The sequence below is a fragment of the Caloenas nicobarica genome, unplaced genomic scaffold (assembly GCF_036013445.1).
Source record: "Caloenas nicobarica isolate bCalNic1 unplaced genomic scaffold, bCalNic1.hap1 Scaffold_387, whole genome shotgun sequence".
Classification (NCBI taxonomy): domain Eukaryota; kingdom Metazoa; phylum Chordata; class Aves; order Columbiformes; family Columbidae; genus Caloenas; species Caloenas nicobarica.
In genome coordinates, this window is record NW_027017376.1 from 26,658 (window position 1) to 47,649 (window position 20,992).

At 67.0% G+C, this 20,992-nt stretch overlaps 1 protein-coding gene across 2 annotated transcripts in view; it reads right to left on the minus strand.

The window, feature by feature from the left end:
• The window catches only part of RYR1 (ryanodine receptor 1), a 95,410-nt gene that overhangs the window by 6,650 nt on the left and 67,768 nt on the right, over nt 1-20,992 (minus strand). For both annotated transcript variants that reach the window (XM_065658018.1, XM_065658017.1), the window contains exons 67-88: nt 19,397-19,534; nt 18,790-18,902; nt 18,577-18,673; nt 18,366-18,472; nt 17,870-17,921; nt 17,411-17,488; nt 16,684-16,783; nt 15,856-15,935; nt 15,674-15,750; nt 14,422-14,495; nt 13,673-13,690; nt 12,203-12,283; nt 11,456-11,544; nt 9,826-9,954; nt 8,810-8,914; nt 8,166-8,247; nt 5,525-6,876; nt 4,204-4,271; nt 3,926-4,091; nt 2,777-2,863; nt 1,484-1,714; nt 403-533 (exon numbers count right to left, since the gene is read on the minus strand). In XM_065658018.1, the coding sequence (XP_065514090.1) occupies nt 403-533; nt 1,484-1,714; nt 2,777-2,863; nt 3,926-4,091; nt 4,204-4,271; nt 5,525-6,876; nt 8,166-8,247; nt 8,810-8,914; nt 9,826-9,954; nt 11,456-11,544; nt 12,203-12,283; nt 13,673-13,690; nt 14,422-14,495; nt 15,674-15,750; nt 15,856-15,935; nt 16,684-16,783; nt 17,411-17,488; nt 17,870-17,921; nt 18,366-18,472; nt 18,577-18,673; nt 18,790-18,902; nt 19,397-19,534 (3,455 nt within the window). The remainder of the gene's footprint in view (nt 1-402; nt 534-1,483; nt 1,715-2,776; nt 2,864-3,925; nt 4,092-4,203; nt 4,272-5,524; nt 6,877-8,165; nt 8,248-8,809; nt 8,915-9,825; nt 9,955-11,455; nt 11,545-12,202; nt 12,284-13,672; nt 13,691-14,421; nt 14,496-15,673; nt 15,751-15,855; nt 15,936-16,683; nt 16,784-17,410; nt 17,489-17,869; nt 17,922-18,365; nt 18,473-18,576; nt 18,674-18,789; nt 18,903-19,396; nt 19,535-20,992) is intronic.

Below are 20,992 nucleotides of genomic sequence, written 5' to 3' on the forward strand. Positions count from 1 at the left end.
TCCCCCAGGACCACCCAGACCCCCAGACCCCACCAGACCCCCCAGACACCCCAGGACCCCCCAGGCCCCCCCCAGACGCCCCCAGGACCCCCCCAGATCCCCCAGGCCCCTCCAAGACGCCCCCAGGACCCCCCCAGACCCCCCAGGACCCCCCCAGACTCCCAGACACCCCAGGACCCCCCCAGACCCCCCCAGACGCCCCCAGGACCCCCCCAGACCCCCAGGACCCCCCCAGGACCCCCAAACCCCCCAGGATCCCCAGACCCCCAGACCCCCCCAGACCCCCAGACACCCCAGGCCCCCCCAGACCCCCCCAGGACCCCCCAGATCCCCAGACCCCGCCAGACCCCCAGACCCCCCCAGGACCCCCCCAGACCCCCAGCCCCCCAGACCCCCCCTCACTGGGCATTGAGCACCAGCCGGTCCCACTGCCCCTTCACGTCGTCCTCGGGGGGCTGCTCGGTGATGTAGAGCCCCGAGAACTCCAGGCTCCGCGCCAGCTCCTTCTCCCGCTTGAAGATCACGAGTGGGATCTGGGGAGGGGGGGGCGCTGGGGACACGTCCGAGGGGACACGGGGACAGCGCGGGGGCGGCTCCAGCAGCAGCGCCGGGGGGCGTGGCCAGGGCCGAGGGGGCGTGGCCATCAAATGGGGGCGTGGCCATCAAGGGGGCGTGGTCATCAAGGGGGGTGTGGTCATTAACTGGGGGCGTGGCCATCAAGTGGGGACATGGTCATTAAGTGGAGGGCGTGGTCATCAAGTGGGGGCGTGGTCATTAAGTGGGGACGTGGTCATCAAGTGGGGGGCGTGGTCATCAAGTGGGGGCGTGGCCATCACGTGGGGGCGTGGTCATCAAGTGGGAGCGTGGCCATCAAGTGGGGGGCGTGGTCATCAAGTGGGGGCGTGGTCATCAAGGGGGCGTGGTCATAAGGGGGCGTGGCCATCAAGTGGGGGCGTGGCCATCAAGTGGGGGCGTGGTCATTAAGTGGGGGGGCGTGGTCATCAAGTGGGGAGCGTGGCCATGAGCAGGTGGGCGGGGTCGGGGCTAAAGTGGGCGTGGCTAGGGAGGGGGGCGTGGCCAGCGGATAGGGAGTGGGGCGTGGGTGGGCGCGGCCATGAGCGGGTGGGCAGGGTTGGGGGCTAAGTGGGCGTGGCCACGGCGGGAGGGAGGCGTGGCCAGGTGGGCGTGGCCTGGGGGCGGGTGGGCGTGGCCAGGGTGAGTCCAGGGGCACAGGGTGGGAAGGGAGGGGGTGGAGCATGGGCGTGTCCAGGGGGCGGGGCGTGTCTAGGGGCGGGGTGTGGGGGCGTGGCCGGGGCCCAGTGGGCATGACCGGGGGCGGGGCATGGAGGGTGTGTCCAGGGGGCGGGGCATGGGGTGTGTCTGGGGGCGTGTCCAGGGGGCGGGGCGGGGCCCAGTGGGCGTGTCGAGGGGCGTGTCCAGGGGCCCGGGGGCGTGTCCAGGGGGCGGGACGTTGCGCGGGCACCTTGAGGCAGTTGTAGCCGATGATGCACAGGAAGGCGACCAAGGTGTGCGCCAGCGCCAGCCCCTGCAGCGCCGGCTGCATGTAGCCCGTGCTCTCCTCCAGGAAGTAATAAACCACGCTGTCCTCGCCGGGCCCCCCCGCCTCGGCCCCCCCGGAGCCCTCGGCCTCACCCGCCGCCCCCGAGCCCTCCGCCGCCTCCTCCTCCTCGGCGCCCGGGGGGTGCTCCGATACCTGGGGGGGCGAGGAGGCGCCGGGACACGCGCTCGTGACCCCGCGGGTGGCCGGAGGGGCAGAGTGGCGCCCCCCCGATGGAGCCCACGGGCGTCCCGGGGACGTAGGGGGACCCCACAGCCCCGCCAGGGACACAGCGTGACCCCCATGGTGACCCCAAGGACACCTCGTGACCCCTATGGTGACCCCACAACCCCCCCCAGGGACACAGGGTGACCCCCATGGTGACCCCCATGGTGACCCCAGGGACAGAGGGTGACCCCCATGGTGGCCCCCATGGTGACCACACAGCCCCGCCAGGGACACAGGGTGACCCCCATGGTGACCCCCATGGTGACCCCACAGCCCCCCCAGGGACACAGCGTGACCCCCATGGTGACCCCAAGGACACCTCATGACCCCCATGGTGACCCTGGGGACACAGGGTGACCCCCATGGTGACTCCGGGGACACCTCGTGACCCCCATGGTGACCCCACAGCCCCGCCAGGGACACAGGGTGACCCCCATGGTGACCCCCATGGTGACCCCACAGCCCCCCCAGGGACACAGCGTGACCCCCATGGTGACCCCAAGGACACCTCATGACCCCCATGGTGACCCTGGGGACACAGGGTGACCCCCATGGTGACCCCAGGGACACCTCATGACCCCCATGGTGACTCCGGGGACACCTCGTGACCCCCATAGTGACTCCACAGCCCCCCCAGGGACACAGCGTAACCCCTATGGTGACCCCCATGGTGACCCCACAGCCCCCCCAAGGACACAGCGTGACCCCCATGGTGACCCCACAGCCCCCCAGGGACACAGCGTGACCCCCATGGTGACCCCACAGCCCCCACCAGGGACACAGCGTGACCCCCATGGTGACCCCAAGGACACCTCGTGACCCCTATGGTGACCCCACAACCCCCGCCAGGGACACAGGGTGACCCCCATGGTGACCCCCATGGTGACCCCCCAGCCCCCCCAGGGACACAGCGTGACCCCCATGGTGACCCCCATGGTGACCCCAGGGACACAGGGTGCCGCGGGGGTTCGGGTCCCCCCCCGTCCTCACCCGGTAGAAGAGGAGGATGAAGTTGATGGCGAAGGCGAGGAAGAGCGCCAGGAACCGCAGGTTGTAGAAGTTCCTGGACAAGTAGTTCTGGGGGGGGGGACACACACACGGGCTCAGGGCTGGGGGGGAACCCCAGGACCACCCCCCAAACACCCACTCCCAGGGACGGGGGTCCCATTGAGCACCCACCCCCATTGGTGGGGGGCCCATTGACCCCCCCCCTCCCCCAAACACCCACCCCCATTGGTGGGGGGCCCATTGAGCACCCACTCCCAGGGATGGGGGGTCCCATTGAGCTCCCACCCCCATTGGTGGGGGTCCCATTGACCGCCCCCCAAACACCCATCCCATTGGTGGGGGTCCCATTGAGCACCCACCCCCATTGGTGGGGGTCCCATTGACCGCCCCCCAAACACCCATCCCATTGGTGGGGGTCCCATTGAGCACCCACCCCCACTGGTGGGGGTCCCATTGACCCCCCCCAAACACCCATCCCATTGGTGGGGGTCCCATTGAGCACCCACCCGCATTGGTGGGGGTCCCATTGACCCCCTCCAAACACCCACCCCCGTTAGAGGGGGTCCCATTGAGCACCCACTCCCAGGGATGGGGGGTCCCATTGAGCACCCACCCCCACTGGTGGGGGTCCCATTGACCGCCCCCCAAACACCCATCCCATTGGTGGGGGTCCCATTGACCCCCTCCAAACACCCACCCCCATTAGAGGGGGTCCCATTGAGCACCCACTCCCAGGGACGGGGGTCCCACTGAGCACCCACCCCCATTGGTGGGGATCCCATTGACCCCCCCCGAACACCCACCCCCATTGGTGGGGGGTCCATTGAGCACCCACCCCCAGGGACGGGGGTCCCACCGAGCACCCACCCCCACTGGTGGGGGTCCCATTGACCCCCCCTGAAACACCCACCCCCATTGGTGGGGGTCCCACTGAGCACCCACCCCCACTGGTGGGGGTCCCATTGACCCCCCCCGAAACACCCACCCCCATTGGTGGGGGTCCCACTGAGCACCCACCCCCACTGGTGGGGGTCCCATTGACCCCCCCCGAACACCCACCCCCAGGGATGTGGGTCCCACTGAGCACCCACCCCTATGGGTGGGGGTCCCGCCCCCCCCAGCCCCCCATACCAGGAACTTGACCCTCTGGACCTCCAGCTCTGCCCAGAACTCGAACGCCCCCTCGGCCGGCGGCTCCTTGCGCTCCCGGGGCACCGATTTCCTGCGCTTCGGGGGGGTCCCCTGCTCGGGCCCCCCCTCGGGAACCTCCGCCCCGGCCTTCTCCCCATTCTCCGTGCTGCGGGAGCCGGGGGGGGCTGCTGGTGGGACCCCCAACCCTTCCCGCAGCCCCCAGGGGTTCAATGACCCCCCCATGGGGACCCCCCCCCATATGGGGACTCCCAACTCACTCGGCTTTCTCGGGCTCCCCCCCCGGCTCCTCGTCCTTCGGCGCCTCCTCCACCTCCTCCCCGTCCTCCTGGGGGGGGGAGCCAGGATCAGACCCCCGCCAGGACCCCCCAACATCCTGTCCCCCCAAAGGGACCCCCAGCATCCCTCCCCCCATAGGGACCCCCCAACATCCTGACCCCCCATAGGGACCCCCCCAGCATCCCATTACCCTGTAGGGACCCCCAGCATCCCACCCCCCATAGGGACCCCCCCAACATCCTGACCCCCCCAGGATCCCCCCCAGAGACCCCCCCCCCCCCAGCATCCCACCCCCCATAGCGACCCCCCCAGCATCCCATTCCCCCATAGGGACCCCAGTATCCCACCCCCCATAGGGACCCCCAGCATCCCATTGCCCCATAGGGACCCCCCCAGCACCCCACCCCCCATAGGGACCCCCCCAGCATCCCATTGCCCCATAGAGACCCCCCAGCATCCCACCCCCCATAGGGACCCCCAGCATCCCATTGCCCCATAGGGACCCCCCCAACATCCTGACCCACCCAGCATCCCCCCCCAGAGACCCCCCCCCCAGCATCCCATTCCCCACAGGGACCCCCCAGCATCCCACCCCCCATAGGGACCCCCCCAGCATCCCATTGCCCCATAGAGACCCCCCCAGCATCCCTCCCTCCATAGGGACCCCCCAACATCCTGACCCCCCATAGGGACCCCCCCAGCATCCCATTGCCCCATAGGGACCCCCAGCATCCCACCCCCCATAGGGAACCCCCCAACACCCTGACCCCCCCAGGATCCCCCCCAGAGACCCCCCCCCCCCAGCATCCCACCCCCCATAGCGACCCCCCCAGCATCCCATTCCCCCATAGGGACCCCAGCATCCCACCCCCCATAGGGACCCCCAGCATCCCATTGCCCCATAGGGACCCCCCCAGCATCCCATTGCCCCATAGGGACCCCCCCAGCATCCCACCCCCCATAGGGACCCCCCCAGCATCCCATTCCCCATAGGGACCCCCCCAACATCCTGACCCACCCAGCATCCCCCCCAGAGACCCCCCCCCCAGCATCCCATTCCCCCATAGGGACCCCCAGCATCCCACCCCCCATAGGGACCCCCAGCATCCCATTGCCCCATAGAGACCCCCCCAGCATCCCACCCCCCATAGCGACCCCCCCAGCATCCCATTCCCCCATAGGGACCCCAGTATCCCACCCGCCATAGGGACCCCCAGCACCCCATTCCCCATAGGGACCCCCCAACATCCTGACCCCCCCAGCATCCCCCCCCCGCCCAGGGACCCCCATCCAGCCCCGTACCCCGATCTTCCTGCGGAGGATGGGGGTGCCCTCGGGGGTGGGGGGCTCAGCGCCGGGGGGCTCCCCGATGTCCCCCAGCCCCCCCGGCGCATCGGGGGCCGCCGCCCGATAGTGCCCGGGCTCCTTGCGCCCCCCAAAAACCACGGGGGCCGCCGCCGCCGCCTCCTCCTCCACCTCCTCCTCCTCCTCCTCCTCCCCGGGGGGCTGCGGCGAGTGGGGTTGGGCCGGGGGGCCGGGTTCTTGGGGCCCCCCCGCTTCGTCGCCCCCCGCCGCGCCCCCCCCGGCCTCGCCGCCCCCCACGGCGTCCTGCGTGGGGTCGGGCATGCTGGCCAGCAGCTCGGCCAGCGCCAGCCGCTGCGCCCCCTCCACCAGCCCCCCGCCGAACAGCGACGCCCACGCCAGCCGCCCCACGGCGCCCAGCGCCCCCCAGCCCCCCAAAACCCCCCCCAGCAGCGCCCGGCCCGCGGCCGCCCCCGCCGCCCGCGCCAGCTCCCGACCCGGCCGCCGCCGCAGCCGCCGCAGCCGCCGCTTCCACGCCTGGGGGGACCCCAAGAAGCGCCGCAGCCCCCCGGCCCCCGCCAGCAGCTCCCCGAACGCCGAGCCGGGTTCTTCGCGGGGCGCGGGGGCGTCGGGGGGCTCGTCCTCTTCGTCCTGCTCCTCGCCCGTGTCCTCGTCGCGCGGCGGCTCCTCCTCGGAGAGCCGCGAGGCGATCTGCATCTCGAAGATGGTGTCCTCGCAGAAGTTGACGAAGAGCTCCATCTTCTCGGCCTCGCCGCCCTCGTTGACCACGTCGAAGATGAACTGGCGCTTGGACTCCTTGACCTGCGGCATCTCCCACTGCGCCTTGTTGGCGGCGCTGATCTCGAAGTAGAGGCGCTCGATGCGCCGCGCCGCCCCCATGATCTCGATGCGCCCCAAGAACGGGCGGAAATACTCCAGGATGCTCGCCGCCTGCTCCAGGAAGGTGCGGAGCCGCTGGTCGTGCGGGACGTGCTCCGAGAGGTTGGTGAGCAGCACGGCCACGTTGAAGCCGATGTCGCGCGCCGGCTCCTGGAAGCGCCCGGCGAACGCCTCCACGTCGATCATCTCGTTCTCGTCGGCCTCGGAGCACGAGAGCAGGAACTGGATCTCGGCGGGTTCGAACTGCTTCTGGCTGTCCATGGCCTTCTGGAAATCCTTCTTGGAGATGAGGCCCCGCGGGTCCGACACGTAGTCGCGGAACGCGTCCGAGGACACGATGTCGCGGAGCTTCAGGAACATGTCGAAGAACTTGAGGATCATGGTGACGTTGCTGGAGGACTCCACCAGCATGTCCACCATCTGCCGGGCGATCGTCCCGTTCACCACGTTGCCTGGTGGGGGGGGAGAAATAAGGGGGTCCTGTTAGGTGGGGGCGGGGGGGGCGCTGTGGGGACAGCCCGAGGGATGGGGGACACCCCGGAGAGCCCTGGTGACCAGGGGACACCCCAGGTGACCAGGGGACAACCCAGGTGGCCAAGGGACACCCCAAGAGACGGGGGACACCCCGGAGAGCCCAGGTGACCAGGGGACACCCCAGGTGGCCAAGGGACACCGCAAGGGACAGGGGACACCCCAAGGGACACCCCAGAGAGCCCTGGTGACCAGGGGACACCCCAAGGGACAGGGGACACCCCAAGGGACACCACGGAGAGCCCTGGTGACCAGGGGACACCCCAGGTGGCCAAGGGACACCCCAAGGGACAGGGGACACCCCAAGGGACACCCCAGAGAGCCCTGGTGACCAGGGGACACCCCAAGGGACACCACGGAGAGCCCTGGTGACCAAGGGACACCCCAAGGGACAGGGGACACCTTGGGGAGCCCTGGTGATCAGGGGACACCCCAAGGGATGGGGGACACCCCAGGTGGCCAAGGGACACCCCAGAGAGCCCTGGTGACCAGGGTACACCCAAGACACGGGGGACACCCCAGGTGGCCAAGGGACACCCCAAGGGACAGGGGACAGCCCAAGGGACACCCCAGAGAGCCCTGATAACCAAGGGAGACCCCAAGGGATGTAGGACACCCCGGAGAGCCCTGGTGACCAGGGGACACCCCAAGGGACCTCCCAGAGAGCCCTGGTGACCAGGGGATGCTCTCAAGTGGCTTGGGCCACCACGGGTGCTGGAGAGCACCCTAGAGAGCAAGGGGACACTGAGGGACATCAGGACCCCTTGGACACCGGGGTTCTTGGGGACATCTCAGGGACATCAGGACCCCTTGGACACCAGGGTGCTTGGGGACATCTCAGGGACATCGGGACCCCTTGGACACCGGGGTGCTTGGGGACATCTCAGGGACATCAGGACCCCTTGGACACCGGGGTTCTTGGGGACATCTCAGGGACATCAGGACCCCTTGGACACCGGGGTTCTTGGGGACATCTCAAGGACATCGGGACCCCTTGGACACCGGGGTTCTTGGGGACATCTCAGGGACATCGGGACCCCTTGGACACCGGGGTTCTTGGGGACATCTTGGAGTGTGGGGCAGGGACAGGGCTGGAGAGCACGGTGGAGGGCTGGGAGGAGCTGTGGGGCCTGTGAGACACTGGTGACCAGCGGAGGGGTCCCGGATACCCCTTTTTTGGGGGTGGGGGGGACAGAGGAGGGGACCCCACCTTCCAGCAGGGACAGCAGCATCACCACCATGTCCTTCTGCAGGTCCAGCAGCTCCTTCAGGAGCCCGATCTGGCTGGAGTCCTGAGGGGGGGGGACACACACACCATGAGCCCCAGGCGACCCCCCCACGGCCCCGCACCCCCTTCCCTGGGGGGCACCGCCAAACGAGGGGGCCGCTGACCCCCAACTCCCGCGCGACCCGGCGTTGGGGGGTGTGGGGGGGCTCGGCCATGCTGGGGGGGTTAATGAGGCCATGCAGCGCTTTTTTGGGGGGGGGGGGCTCGGGGGAGATTTGGGGGGCTCGGGGGGGGTTCTTACGCCCATCCGCGGTCCCGGCGTTTGGCCCCTCTGGCAGCAATGGGGCGGAAAGTTCGGTCAGAGCCGCCCGGGGGGCGTCACGGGACCCACCCCCCCCCCCGGAGAGTTTTGGGGTCCCCTGGGGTGTCGTGGGGTCCCCACCCTCAAACTCAGGGGGTCCTCAGGGTGCCCCAGGGCCAACGGGATGGGTCGGGGTCATGGGGGCGGTTGCCGATGCCACTGGGGACAGCGGTGTCCCCAGCCCGCCCCGCGTTGGGGACAGCGAGGAGGGGACAGCGGGTTAGTAGGGGGTGGGAGGGGGGGTCCCAGTGCTCCCAGTGCCCACCTGGGCCAACTTCTTCATCATGTGGGCGAAGACGTGGAGGAACCCGACGACGGCGTCCCAGAGGCGGCTGTGAGCCAGGCTCTGCTGGTTCCCCGTGCAGGGACCCTGCGGGGACAGCTGGTGGCACCTGGGGACCCCAGAGACCCCCGGGGACCCCCGAGGACACTGGGAGCCCTAGGGAGCCCCGAGACCCCCAGGGAACTGGGACCACTAGGGAAGGTCAGGGACACGGGGAGCCCCTGGGACATTCGGGCTGTTGGGGGACTTCAGGGGCTTCGGGGACATTGGGACTCCAAGGGACTCTGGGGACACCAGGACCCCTTGGACACCGGGGTTCTTGGGGACACTGAGGGACATGGGGAGCCCTTGGACACCGGGGCTCTTGGGGACATCTCAGGAACATCGGGACCCCTTGGACACCGGGGTTCTTGGGGACACTGAGGGACATGGGGAGCCTTTGGACACCGGGGTTCTTGGGTACATCTCAGGAACATCAGGACCCCTTGGACACTGGGGTTCTTGGGGACATCTCGGGGACATCGGGACCCCTTGGACACCAGGGTTCTTGGGGACATCTCGGGGACATCGGGACCCCTTGGACACCGGGGTTCTTGGGGACATCTCGGGGACATCGGGACCCCTTGGACACCAGGGTTCTTGGGGACATCTCAGGGACATCAGGACCCCTTGGACACCAGGGTTCTTGGGGACATCTCGGGGACATCGGGACTCCTTGGACACCAGGGTTCTTGGGGACATCTCAGGGACATCGGGACCCCTTGGACACCAGGGTTCTTGGGGACTCTGAGGGACATCAGGACCCCTTGGACACTGGGGTTCTTGGGGACCTTCAGGGAGATCAGGGTCCTTGGGGACTTCCCATGGACATTCGGGGCGACCAGGATCCCCAGGACACCATGACTCCTGGGGAACCCAAGGAGCTGGGACCCCCGCCATGGCCCCGGTGTGGGGCAGAGGGTCCGTCCCCCCGTGTTGGGGGGCCAGGGGGGACGCACCTGGATGTACTCGGTGAGGCTGTTGAAGACCTGCTTGGCCACGGCCATGGCCTTGGAGAAGTTGCGCTTCCCCTGCTCGTCAATGACGTCCTTCCCCGAGTAGTACCAGTAGAAGTCGCTGATGGACTCCTGGGCGGGGGGACATCAGTGGGGCGGACACAGGGGGGGACACGGGGGGGACATGGGGGGGACACGGGGACCAGCGGCAGCAGGAGGGGACAGGGATGTGGGGCTGGGGACAAGTTGTGGAGTGTGGACACCGGGGCTCTTGGGGACCCTGGGGGACATCAGGACCCCTTGCACACTGGGGCTCTTGGGGACATCTCAGGGACATCAGGACCCCTTGGACACCGGGGCTCTTGGGGACATCTCAGGGACATCAGGACCCCTTGGACACCGGGGCTCTTGGGGACATCTCAGGGGCATCGGGACCCCTTGGACACCAGGGTTCTTGGGGACATCTCAGGGACATCAGGACCCCTTGGACACCGGGGTTCTTGGGGACATCTCAAGGACATCGGGACCCCTTGGACACCGGGGCTCTTGGGGACATCTCAGGGGCATCGGGACCCCTTGGACACCGGGGTTCTTGGGGACATCTCAGGGACATCAGGACCCCTTGGACACCGGGGCTCTTGGGGACATCTCAGGGGCATCGGGACCCCTTGGACACCAGGGTTCTTGGGGACATCTCAGGGACATCAGGACCCCTTGGACACCGGGGTTCTTGGGGACATCTCAAGGACATCGGGACCCCTTGGACACCGGGGCTCTTGGGGACATCTCAGGGGCATCGGGACCCCTTGGACACCAGGGTTCTTGGGGACATCTCAGGGACATCAGGACCCCTTGGACACCGGGGCTCTTGGGGACATCTCAAGGACATCGGGACCCCTTGGACACTGGGGTTCTTGGGGACATCTCAGGGACATCAGGACCCCTTGGACACCGGGGCTCTTGGGGACATCTCAAGGACATCGGGACCCCTTGGACACCGGGGTTCTTGGGGACATCTCAGGGACATCGGGACCCCTTGGACACCGGGGCTCTTGGGGACATCTCAGGGGCATCGGGACCCCTTGGACACCAGGGTTCTTGGGGACATCTCAGGGACATCAGGACCCCTTGGACACCGGGGCTCTTGGGGACATCTCAGGGACATCGGGACCCCTTGGACACCGGGGCTCTTGGGGACATCTCAGGGGCATCGGGACCCCTTGGACACCGGGACTCTTGGGGACATCTCAGGGACATTGGGACCCCTTGGACACCGGCGCTCTTGGGGACATCTCAGGGACATCAGGACCCCTTGGACACCGGGGTTCTTGGGGACTCTGAGGGACATCGGGACCCCTTGGACACCGGGGTTCTTGGGGACATCTCAGGGACATCGGGACCCCTTGGACACCAGGGGTCTTGGGGACATCTCAGGGACATCAGGACCCCTTGGACACCAGGGCTCTTGGGGACATCTTGGAGTGTGGGGCAGGGACAGGGCTGGAGAGCACGGTGGAGGGCTGGGAGGAGCTGTGGGGCCTGTGGGTCCCCGTGGGTCGCCGTGGGTCACCGTGGGGCGCCGTGGGTCACCGTGGGGCACTGTGGGGCGTCGTGGGGCGCCGTGGGGCGGTACCTGCAGGCGCAGCAGATAGTCCACGGTGCAGATGATGATGTTGATGGTCGTCGTGTTCCCCGTCTGGGTGCGCAGGTAGTTCTGGAAATCTGGGGGGGGACACACACACAGGGGGTGAGAGCGGCCCCACGGCCACCCACTGTCACCCACAGCCACCCACTGTCACCCACGGCCATCCCATTGCCCCCCCTTCTGCTCCACAATCCCCCAAAGCCACTTCTCCACCCCAGAGCCCCCCGTGTCCCCCTACATCTCCTGTGTCCCCCTGTGTCCCACCATGTCCCCTGTGTCCCCCCATGTCCCCCATGGCCCCTGTGTCCCCCCATATCGCCCCATGTTCCCCATGTCCCCCATACCCCCCCATGTCCCCCCATATGCCCCCGTGTCCCCTATGTCCTCCTGTGTCCCCCCATGATGTCCCCCATATCCCCCCATATCCTCCCGTGTCCCCCATATCCCCTGTGTCCCCCTGTGTCCGTGTCCCCCCGTGCCCCCCATGTCCCCCATATCCCCCCGTGTCCCCCATGTCCCCCATGTCCCCCCATGTCCTCCCATGTCCCCTGTGTCCCCCATATCCCCCCATGTCCCCCGTATACCCCATGTCCCCTGTGTCCCCCGTGTCCCTCCATGTCCGTGTCCCCCCGTGCCCCCCATGTCCCCCATATCACCCCATGTCCCCCATGTCACTCCATGTCCCCCTGTGTCCCCCACGTCCTCCACGTCCCCCACGTCCCCCGTGTCCCCCACCATTGTTGTGCCCCTCGCAGAGCAGCTGCAGCAGCCGGAACAGATCCTGCGTGAACTCGTCGTCCGACATCACCTTCTCCCCTGGGGGGGGACACGGGGACGGGGTCACACGGGGACAAGGTCACGGTCATGGGTGACCAAGGCCAGGCCACGCTGGGGGACCACAGGGTGACGTCCCGGGGCGGTGTGGGGACACGGGGCAGCAGCACGGGGACACCCCATGGGGACCAAGACACGTGAAGATGACACAGGGACATCCCAGGGTGACACGGGGACATCCCAGGGTGACACGGGGACACGGGAGTGACATGGGGACACCAGGGGTGACACGGGGACATCCCAGGGCTAAACAGGGATACCAGGGGTGACACGGGGACACGGGGGTGACACAGGGACATGGGGGTGACACGGGGGTGACATGAGGACACAGGGGTGACACAGGGACACGGGGGTGACACGGGGTGACACGGGGACACAGGGGTGACACGGGGGTGACACGAGGACACAGGGGTGACACGGGGGTGACGGGGGAGACACGGGGGTGACACGAGGGTGACACAGGGACACGGGGGTGACACGGGGACACGGAGGTGACACGGGGACACGGGGGTGACGGGGGTGAGCACGGGGGTGACACGGGGACACGGAGGTGACACAGGGACACGGGGGTGACACGGGGACACGGAGGTGACACGGGGACACGGGGGGGCAGGCGGCGGGGCCAAGCGGGGCCAAGCGGGGCCAAGCGGGGGCAGCCGTGCTGTGGGGACACCGGGGGCAGCGGGGGACACGCCGGAGTCCCCAAACGGCTCTGGGGACCACGCTGCTGCCACCCCCCGCCTGGAGACCCTACAATAACAGCAGCCTAGAGACCCTACAATACCCCCCAGCCCTATGGATTCTATAAACCCCCCCCAGCCCTATAGGTCCCATACAACCTGCCCCCAGCCCTATAGATTCTATACACCCCCCCCAGCCCTATAGATTCTGTGCAACCCTCCCAGCCCTATAGGTCCCATACAAACTCCCCCCAGCCCTATACATTCTATACACCTACCCCCAGCCCTATAGGCCCCATACAACCTCCCCCCAGCCCTATAGATTCTATGCACCCCCCCCCCGCAACCCTATAGATTCTATACAAGCTCCCGCAGTCTTATAGATTCTATGCAGCCCCGCCAGCCCTATAGATTCTATGCAACCTCCCCTCAGCCCTATAGATTCTATACAAGCTCCCCACAGGCCTATAGATTCTATGCACCCCCCCCAGCCCTATAGATTCTATACAACCCCCCCTAGGCCTATAGATTCTATACACCCCCCCGCAGCCCTATAGATTCTATGCAACCCCCCAGCCCTATAGATTCTATGCAGCCCCCCCAGCCCTATAGGCCCCATAAAACCTTCCCCCAGCCCTATAGATGCTATGCAGCCCCCCAGCCCTATAGGCCCCCCCAGAGGAGTATTTACCATTCTCACGGCTGATGACTGTCACCAGGAGCCGGGGGGGGGGAGAGAAGGGAGACAGGTGAGCGGGGGGGTCGTTAGGGCTTGGGGGGTCGTTAGGGCTGGGGGGGTAATTAGGGCTTGGGGGTCATTAGGGCTTGGGGGGGTAATTAGGGCTCAGGGGGTCATTAGGGCTGGGGGGGATCGTTAGGGCTGGGGGGGCATTAGGGCTTGGGGGAGTAATTAGGGCTTGGGGGGCACTAGTGCTTTGGGGGGTCATTAGGGTTTGGGGGTCATTAGGGCAGGGGGTCATTAGGGTTTCAGGGTCGTTAGGGCTTGGTGGGGTCATTAGGGCTTGGTGGGGTCATTAGGGCAGGGGGGTCATTAGGGCTGGGGGGGCATTAGGGCTGGGGGGGCAATTAGGGCTTGGGGGGATTAGGGCTTTGGGAGGGGTCATAAAGGCTGGGGGGTCATTAGGGTTTGGGGGGATCATTAGAATTGGGGGGGGTCATTAGGGCAGGGGGGTCATTAGGGTGGGGGCGTCGTTAGGGTTTGGGGGGGGTCATTAGGGCAGGGGGGTCATTAGGGCGGGGGGGTCATTAGGGTTTGGGGGTCGTTAGGGTTTGGGGGGGTCATTAGGGGCTCAGAGCCACAGCGGGGGCTCGGGGACAGCAGCACAGGGGCCGGGGGGGGCAGGACGGGGACCCCCCAACCGCACCCCCCCCCCCCCAAAATGCCGTGGGGTCCCGGGGGGGCCGGGCCCCCCCACTCACTCGTCCCCTCCTCCGTCACCATCCCCAGCCCCTCCGCCTTGTTCTGCCGCTCGAAGGCATTCAGGTCCAGGACGCTGCAGGGAAACGGGGGTTCGGGGGGGCCCCAAAACCCCAATGGGACCCCCTGGAGCCCTGCCAGGACCCACCCCCCCAAACCCCCCCAGGACCCCCCAAAACTCCACCGAGAACCCCCCAAAACCCCACTGGAACCCCCCTGAACCCTGCCAGGACCCACCCCCCCAAAATTCCACCAGGACCCCCCCAAATCCCACTGGGACCCCCCAAAACCTGATTCCCATGTGGGACCCAAATGCCCATGGGGGACCCCAATTCCCACGAGGGGACCCCAATTCCCACGGGGGACCCAAATACCCATGAGAGGACCCTGATTCCAATGAGGGGACCCCGATTCCCATGGGGACCCCCATTCCTATGGGGGACCCCAGTTCCCGCAGGGGTACCCCGATTCCCATGGGAACCCCCATTCCAATGGGGGGACCCCAATTCCCACGGGGGTACCCCGATTCCCATGAGGGGACCCAAATACCCATGAGAGGACCCTGATTCCAATGAGGGGACCCCAATTCCCATGGGGACCCCGATTCCTATGAGGGGACCCCAATTCCTATGGGGGGACTCTGATTCCCATGGGACCCCCCATTCCAGTGGGAGGACCCCAATTCCCACGGGGGTACCCCGATTCCCGCAGGGGGACCATGATTCCCACGGGGACCCTGATTCCTATGGGGGGACCCCAGTTCCCACAGGGGTACCCCAATTCCAATGGGGGACCCCAATTCCCGTGGGACCCCCATTCCAATCGGGGGACCCCAGTTCCCGCAGGGGGACCCCGATTCCGATGGGAACCCCCATTCCAATGGAGGGACCCCAATTCCCACGGGGTTACCCCGATTCCCATGGGGGGACCCCGATTCCCACGAGGGACCCAAATACCCATGAGAGGACCCTGATTCCAATGAGGGGACCCCAATTCCCATGGGGACCCCGATTCCTATGGGGGGACCCCAATTCCCACGGGGGGACCCCAATTCCCATGGGAACCCCCATTCCAATGGGGGGACCCCGATTCCCATGGGGGGACCCCAATTCCCACGGGGGACCCAAATACCCATGAGAGGACCCTGATTCCAATGAGGGGACCCCGATTCCCATGGGAACCCCCATTCCCACGGGAGGACCCCAATTCCCACGGGGGGTACCCTGATTCCCACGGGGGGGTCCCCGGCATCACCTGCAGGTCTGCATCAGCGCCTGGACGCTCTGGAAGAACCCGACCTCCCGCTTCTCCTTCAGGTAATCCAGCATTTTCTATGTGGGGGGGGGACAGACACGGGGACACGTGACAGGGGGACACGGCCCCCCCTCGTGGGGACCCACGGCCCTGGGGACAGACGGACACGGGCCCCCCCTCACCTGCTGCACGTCGGCGTTGCCCCCGTTGAGGATGGAGATGCCCAATTTGAGGGTGGACGACACCATCTCCCCCCGTTCCCCTGGGGGGGGCACCGTCACTGGGGGGGTCCCCAAGGCCCCCCCCGTGCTGGGGGAGGGGGGTCCCCCGTGGGTTTTTTTAGGGCTTGGGGGCTAATTAGGGTTTGGGGGTCGTTAGGGCTTTGGGGGGGTCATTAGAGTTTGGGGGTCATTAGGGTTTGGGGGGGCATTAGGGCAGGGGGGTCATTAGGGTTTGGAGGGGGTCATTTGGTGGTTTTTGGGGGGGGTCATTAGGGCAGGGGGTCGTTAGGACAGGGGTCTTTAGGGCAGGGGGTTGTTAGGTGTTTTTGGGGGGGTCATTAGGGCAGGGGGTTGTTAGGCATTTTTGGGGGGGGTCATTAGGGTAGGGGTCATTAGAGCTGGGGCATCATTAGGTTTTGGGGGGGTCATTAGGGCAGGGGGTCATTAGGTGTTTTTTGGGGGGGGTCATTAGGGCAGGGGGTTGTATTTTTTGGGGGGGTCATTAGGGCAGGGGGTCGTTAGGGCAGGGGGTCGTTAGACGTTTTTTGGGGGGGTCATTAGGGCAGGGGGTCGTTAGGGCAGGGGGTCGTTAGGGCAGGGGGTCGTTAGGGCAGGGGGTCGTTAGACGTTTTTTGGGGGGGTCATTAGGGCAGGGGGTCATTAGGACAGGGGTCATTAGGGCAGGGGGTCATTAGGTGTTTTTTGGGGGGGTCATTAGGGCAGGGGCTCGTTAGGCATTTTTGGGGGGGTCATTAGGGCGGGGGCTCGTTAGGCGTTTTGGGGGCTCACCCTTGCAGGCGCTGATCATCTGCAGCACCATCTCGGCCGCCCCCCGCGTGTGCAGCCGCGCCTGCTGGTGCAGCAGCTTCTGCTTCTCCATCTCCTTCTCCTGGGGGGGCACGGAGACCGGGGGGGTCATGGAGATCGGGGGGGCACAGAGATATGGGGGGGGCACAGAGATGGGGGGGGCACAGAGATGGGGGGGGCATGGAGATCATGGGGGTCATGGAGATTGGGGGGGGCACAGAGATTGGGGGGGGCACAGAGATTGGGGGGGGCATGGAGATCATGGGGGTCATGGAGATTGGGGGGGGCACAGAGATTGGGGGGGTCATAGAGACGGGGGCCACAGAGATCATGGGGCTCATAGAGATGGGGGGGCACAGAGATTGGGGGGCACAGATATCGGGGGGGCACAGAGAATGGGGGGGCACAGAGATGGGGGGCACAGAGATCATGGGGGGGCACAGAGATCATGGGGGGAGTCATAGAGATGGGGGGGGCACAGAGATTGGGGGAGTCATAGAGATGGGGGGGGCACAGAAATCATGGGGCTCATACAGATGGGGGGGGCACAGAGATTGGGGGGGGCACAGAGATATGGGGGGACACAGAGATCATGGGGGTCATGGAGATTGGGGGGGCACAGAGATTGGGGGGGCACAGAGATTGGGGGGGCACAGAGCACATGGGGGGGCACAGAGCAGCCGGGGGGGTCAGGGCCCCCCGCCCCCACCTCGAAGGAGCCCTCGGCCTCTTCCTCGTCCTTCTCGTCCTGCTCCTCCTCCTCCTCCCCTTCCTCCATGTGGCAGCTCTGCGGGGGGGGGACATAAGCCGGGGGGGCCCCGCGTGGGGTCCCCCCCCAGCACCATCCTGGGGGGCCCTCCAGTCCTCGAGGACACCCCCAATCTATGGGGACACCCCAAAGCCTTGGGAAACCCCCAATCTATGGGGACACCCCCCAATCCCTTGGGACACCCCCCTCATCCCTGGGGACACCCCCAATCCCTGGGGACACCCCCAATCAATGGGGACACCCCAAAGCCTTGGGAAACCCTCAATCTCTGGGGACATCCCCAATGAATGGGGACACCCCCCAATCCCTGGGGACCCCCCCAATCCCTGGGGACACCCCCACCCTTGGGGACCCCCCCAATCCCTGGGGACCCCCCCAATTGGGGGGGCCCGGCCCCACCTTGGCCATGATGCCGGCGTACGCCATGTACAGATGATCCTTCTCCAGCTTACTGCGGGGGGGGCACAGCTCAAAGGGGGCACCGGGACCCCCCCACTCCACGTGTCCCCCCCCCATCCCAAGTGTCCCCCCCATTCCCCAGGTGTGTGCCCCCCCCAAGGTGTGTGCCCCCCCATCCAAGTGCCCCCCCCAACTGCCCCCCCAAGTGCCCCCCCCAAGTGTCCCCCCCACCAAGTGCCCCCCCTCTCCAAGTGCCCTCCCCAAGTGCCCCCCCTCCAAGTGCCCCCCCAAGAACCCCCCCTCCCCAAGTGTCCCCCCTTCCAAGTGTCCCCCCCCTCCAAGTGTCCCCCCCAAGTGCCCCCCCCAAGAGCTCCCCCTCCCAAGTGCCCCCCCCAAGTGCCCCCCCCTCCAAGTGCCCCCCCCTCCCAAGTGGCCCCCCCCCCCCCCCCCCCCAACCAGGGTGTGCCCCCCCCGGTGTTTTTGCCCCCCCCCACACCTCTTCTCGGTGAGCGCCGTGCGGCTGAAGTGCAGGATGAGCTGGTGCAGCGGGTCCGGCTTCTTGTCCTGCTCTTCCTCCTCCTCCTCCTCCTCCTCCCCAGCCTTCTGCCTCGGCCGCGGCCAGCGCAGGGCTCAGCATGGGGGGGGCCCAAAGCTTTAACCCCCCCCAGCCCCCCAAACCCCCCCCCCCGGCCCCCCAACCAGCTCACCGAGAGGTCGTCGATCATGCGATCCTCGAAGGGATGCTCTTCGGGGAGCAGCCAGGACAGCTTGTACCCCTCCAGGAACATGTTACAGGCGCGATGCCTGGGGTGGGGGGGGACACACACGCACGCACACAAAAATTGGGGTGACGCGGTTGCTGGGCCCCCCCACCCCCCCCGCCATGGCTCCCAGTGGCTCCCAGTGGCTCCCAGTCCCACCTGGGCAGGTTGTAGAGGGGCGTCATGCGGAAGCAGGCGACCACGGCACGCCGGCGCTGCTTGGACAGCAGCTTGTGCCACACGGCCTTCTTGGACTTGTAGGGGTGCTCCGTCTGGGGGGGGGCAGCGCGGTGACCCCCCCGGATCACCCCGGGACCCCCAGAGACCACCCTGGGTCACCCCAGGATGCCACACGCACCCCCGGACCCCCAGAGACCACCCTGGAGCACCCAGCGCCTTCTTGGACTTGTAGGGGTGCTCCGTCTGGGGGGGGCAGCGCGGTGACCCCCCCGGATCACCCCGGGACCCCCAGGACCCCCCCAGACCTGCTCGAGGTGGTAGAGCACGACCAACACCTCCCACACCCAGGGATCCTCAGACCCCCCAGGACCCTCCAGAACCCCCAGGACCCCCCCAGGACCCCCCCAAGACCCTTCTGGGACCCCCAGCACCCCCCAGGACCCCTCCAGACCTGCTCGAGGTGGAAGAGCACGACCAACACCTCCCACACCCAGGGATCCTCAGACCCCCCAGGACCCCTCAGGGACCCCCCAGAACCCCCAGGACCCCCCCAAGACCCTTCTGGGACCCCCGGACCCCGCCAGACCTGCTCGAGGTGGTAGAGCACGGCCGACACCTCCTGCACCCTCCGGACGATCTTCTCGGGGCTGTCGGAGTCCTCAGCCTTGCCGGCCATGGCACGGTACAGAGCCATCTGCCAGCGCAGCGACGAGTTGTTCTCGCACTGGGGACACGGGGACACGGTGACCACGGGGGACATGGGGGACACAGGGGACAAAGAGGACATGGTGACCACAGGGACCACATGGGGACACGGTGACCACAGGGGACAAGGAGGACACGGTGACCACAAGGACCATGCGTGGACATGGTGACCACAGGGACATGGGGGACACAGGGACCACAGGGACCACGGGGGACACGGGGGACATGGGGAACATGGTGCCCACAATGACCATGTGTGGACATGGTGACCACAGGGACACGGGGGACACGGGGACCACAGGGACCACACGGGGACACAGGGGACATGGTGACCACAAGGACCATGCGTGGACATGGTGACCACAGGGACACGGGGGACACGGGGACCACACGGGGACACAGGGGACATGGTGACCACAGGGACCATGCAGGGACATGGGGGACATGGTGACCGCAGGGATCACACGGGGACACGGTGACCACAGGGACCATGTGGGGACATGGTGACCACAGGGACCACATGGGGACACGGTGACCACAGGGACCATGCAGGGACATGGAGGACACGGTGACCACAGGGACCACGGGGGACACGGCGATCACAGGGACCACACAGGGACATGGGGGACACGGTGACCACGGGGGACATGGGGGACACGGTGACCACAGGGACCATGCGCGGACATGGTGACCACAGGGACATGGAGGACACAGTGACCACAGGGACCACACGGGGACACAGTGACCACAGGGACCATGTGGGGACACAGTGACCACAGGGATCACACGCAGACATGGGGGACACGGTGACCACAAGGACCATGTGGGGACACGGTGACCACAGGGACCACACAGGGACATGGTGACCACAGGGACCATGTGGGGACACGGTGACCACAGGGATCACACGCAGACACGGGGGACACGGTGACCACAAGGACCATGTGGGGACACGGTGACCACAGGGACCACACGGGGACATGGGGGACATCGGGGACATGGTGACCACAGGGACCATGCAGGGACACAGGGGACATGGTGACCACCGGGGACACGGAGGACATGGGGAACATGGTGCGCACAAGGACCATGTGCAGACATGGTGACCACAGGGACACGGGGGACACAGTGACCACAGGGACCACGTGGTGACATGGTGACCACAGGGACCATGCAGGGACATGGTGACCGCAGGGACCACACGGGGACATGGAGGACACGGTGACCACAGGGACCATGCAGGGACACGGGGAACATCGGTGACATGGCGACCACAGGGACCATGCAGGGACACGGGGGACACGGGGGACAAGGAGAACATGGTGACCACAATGACCATGTGCGGACAGGGTGACCACAGGGACATGGGGGACACAGTGACTGCAGGGACCACGTGGGGACACGGTGACCACGGGGACCACATGGGGACATGAGGGACATGGTGACCATGCGGTGGCACGGGGGACAAGGAGGACAC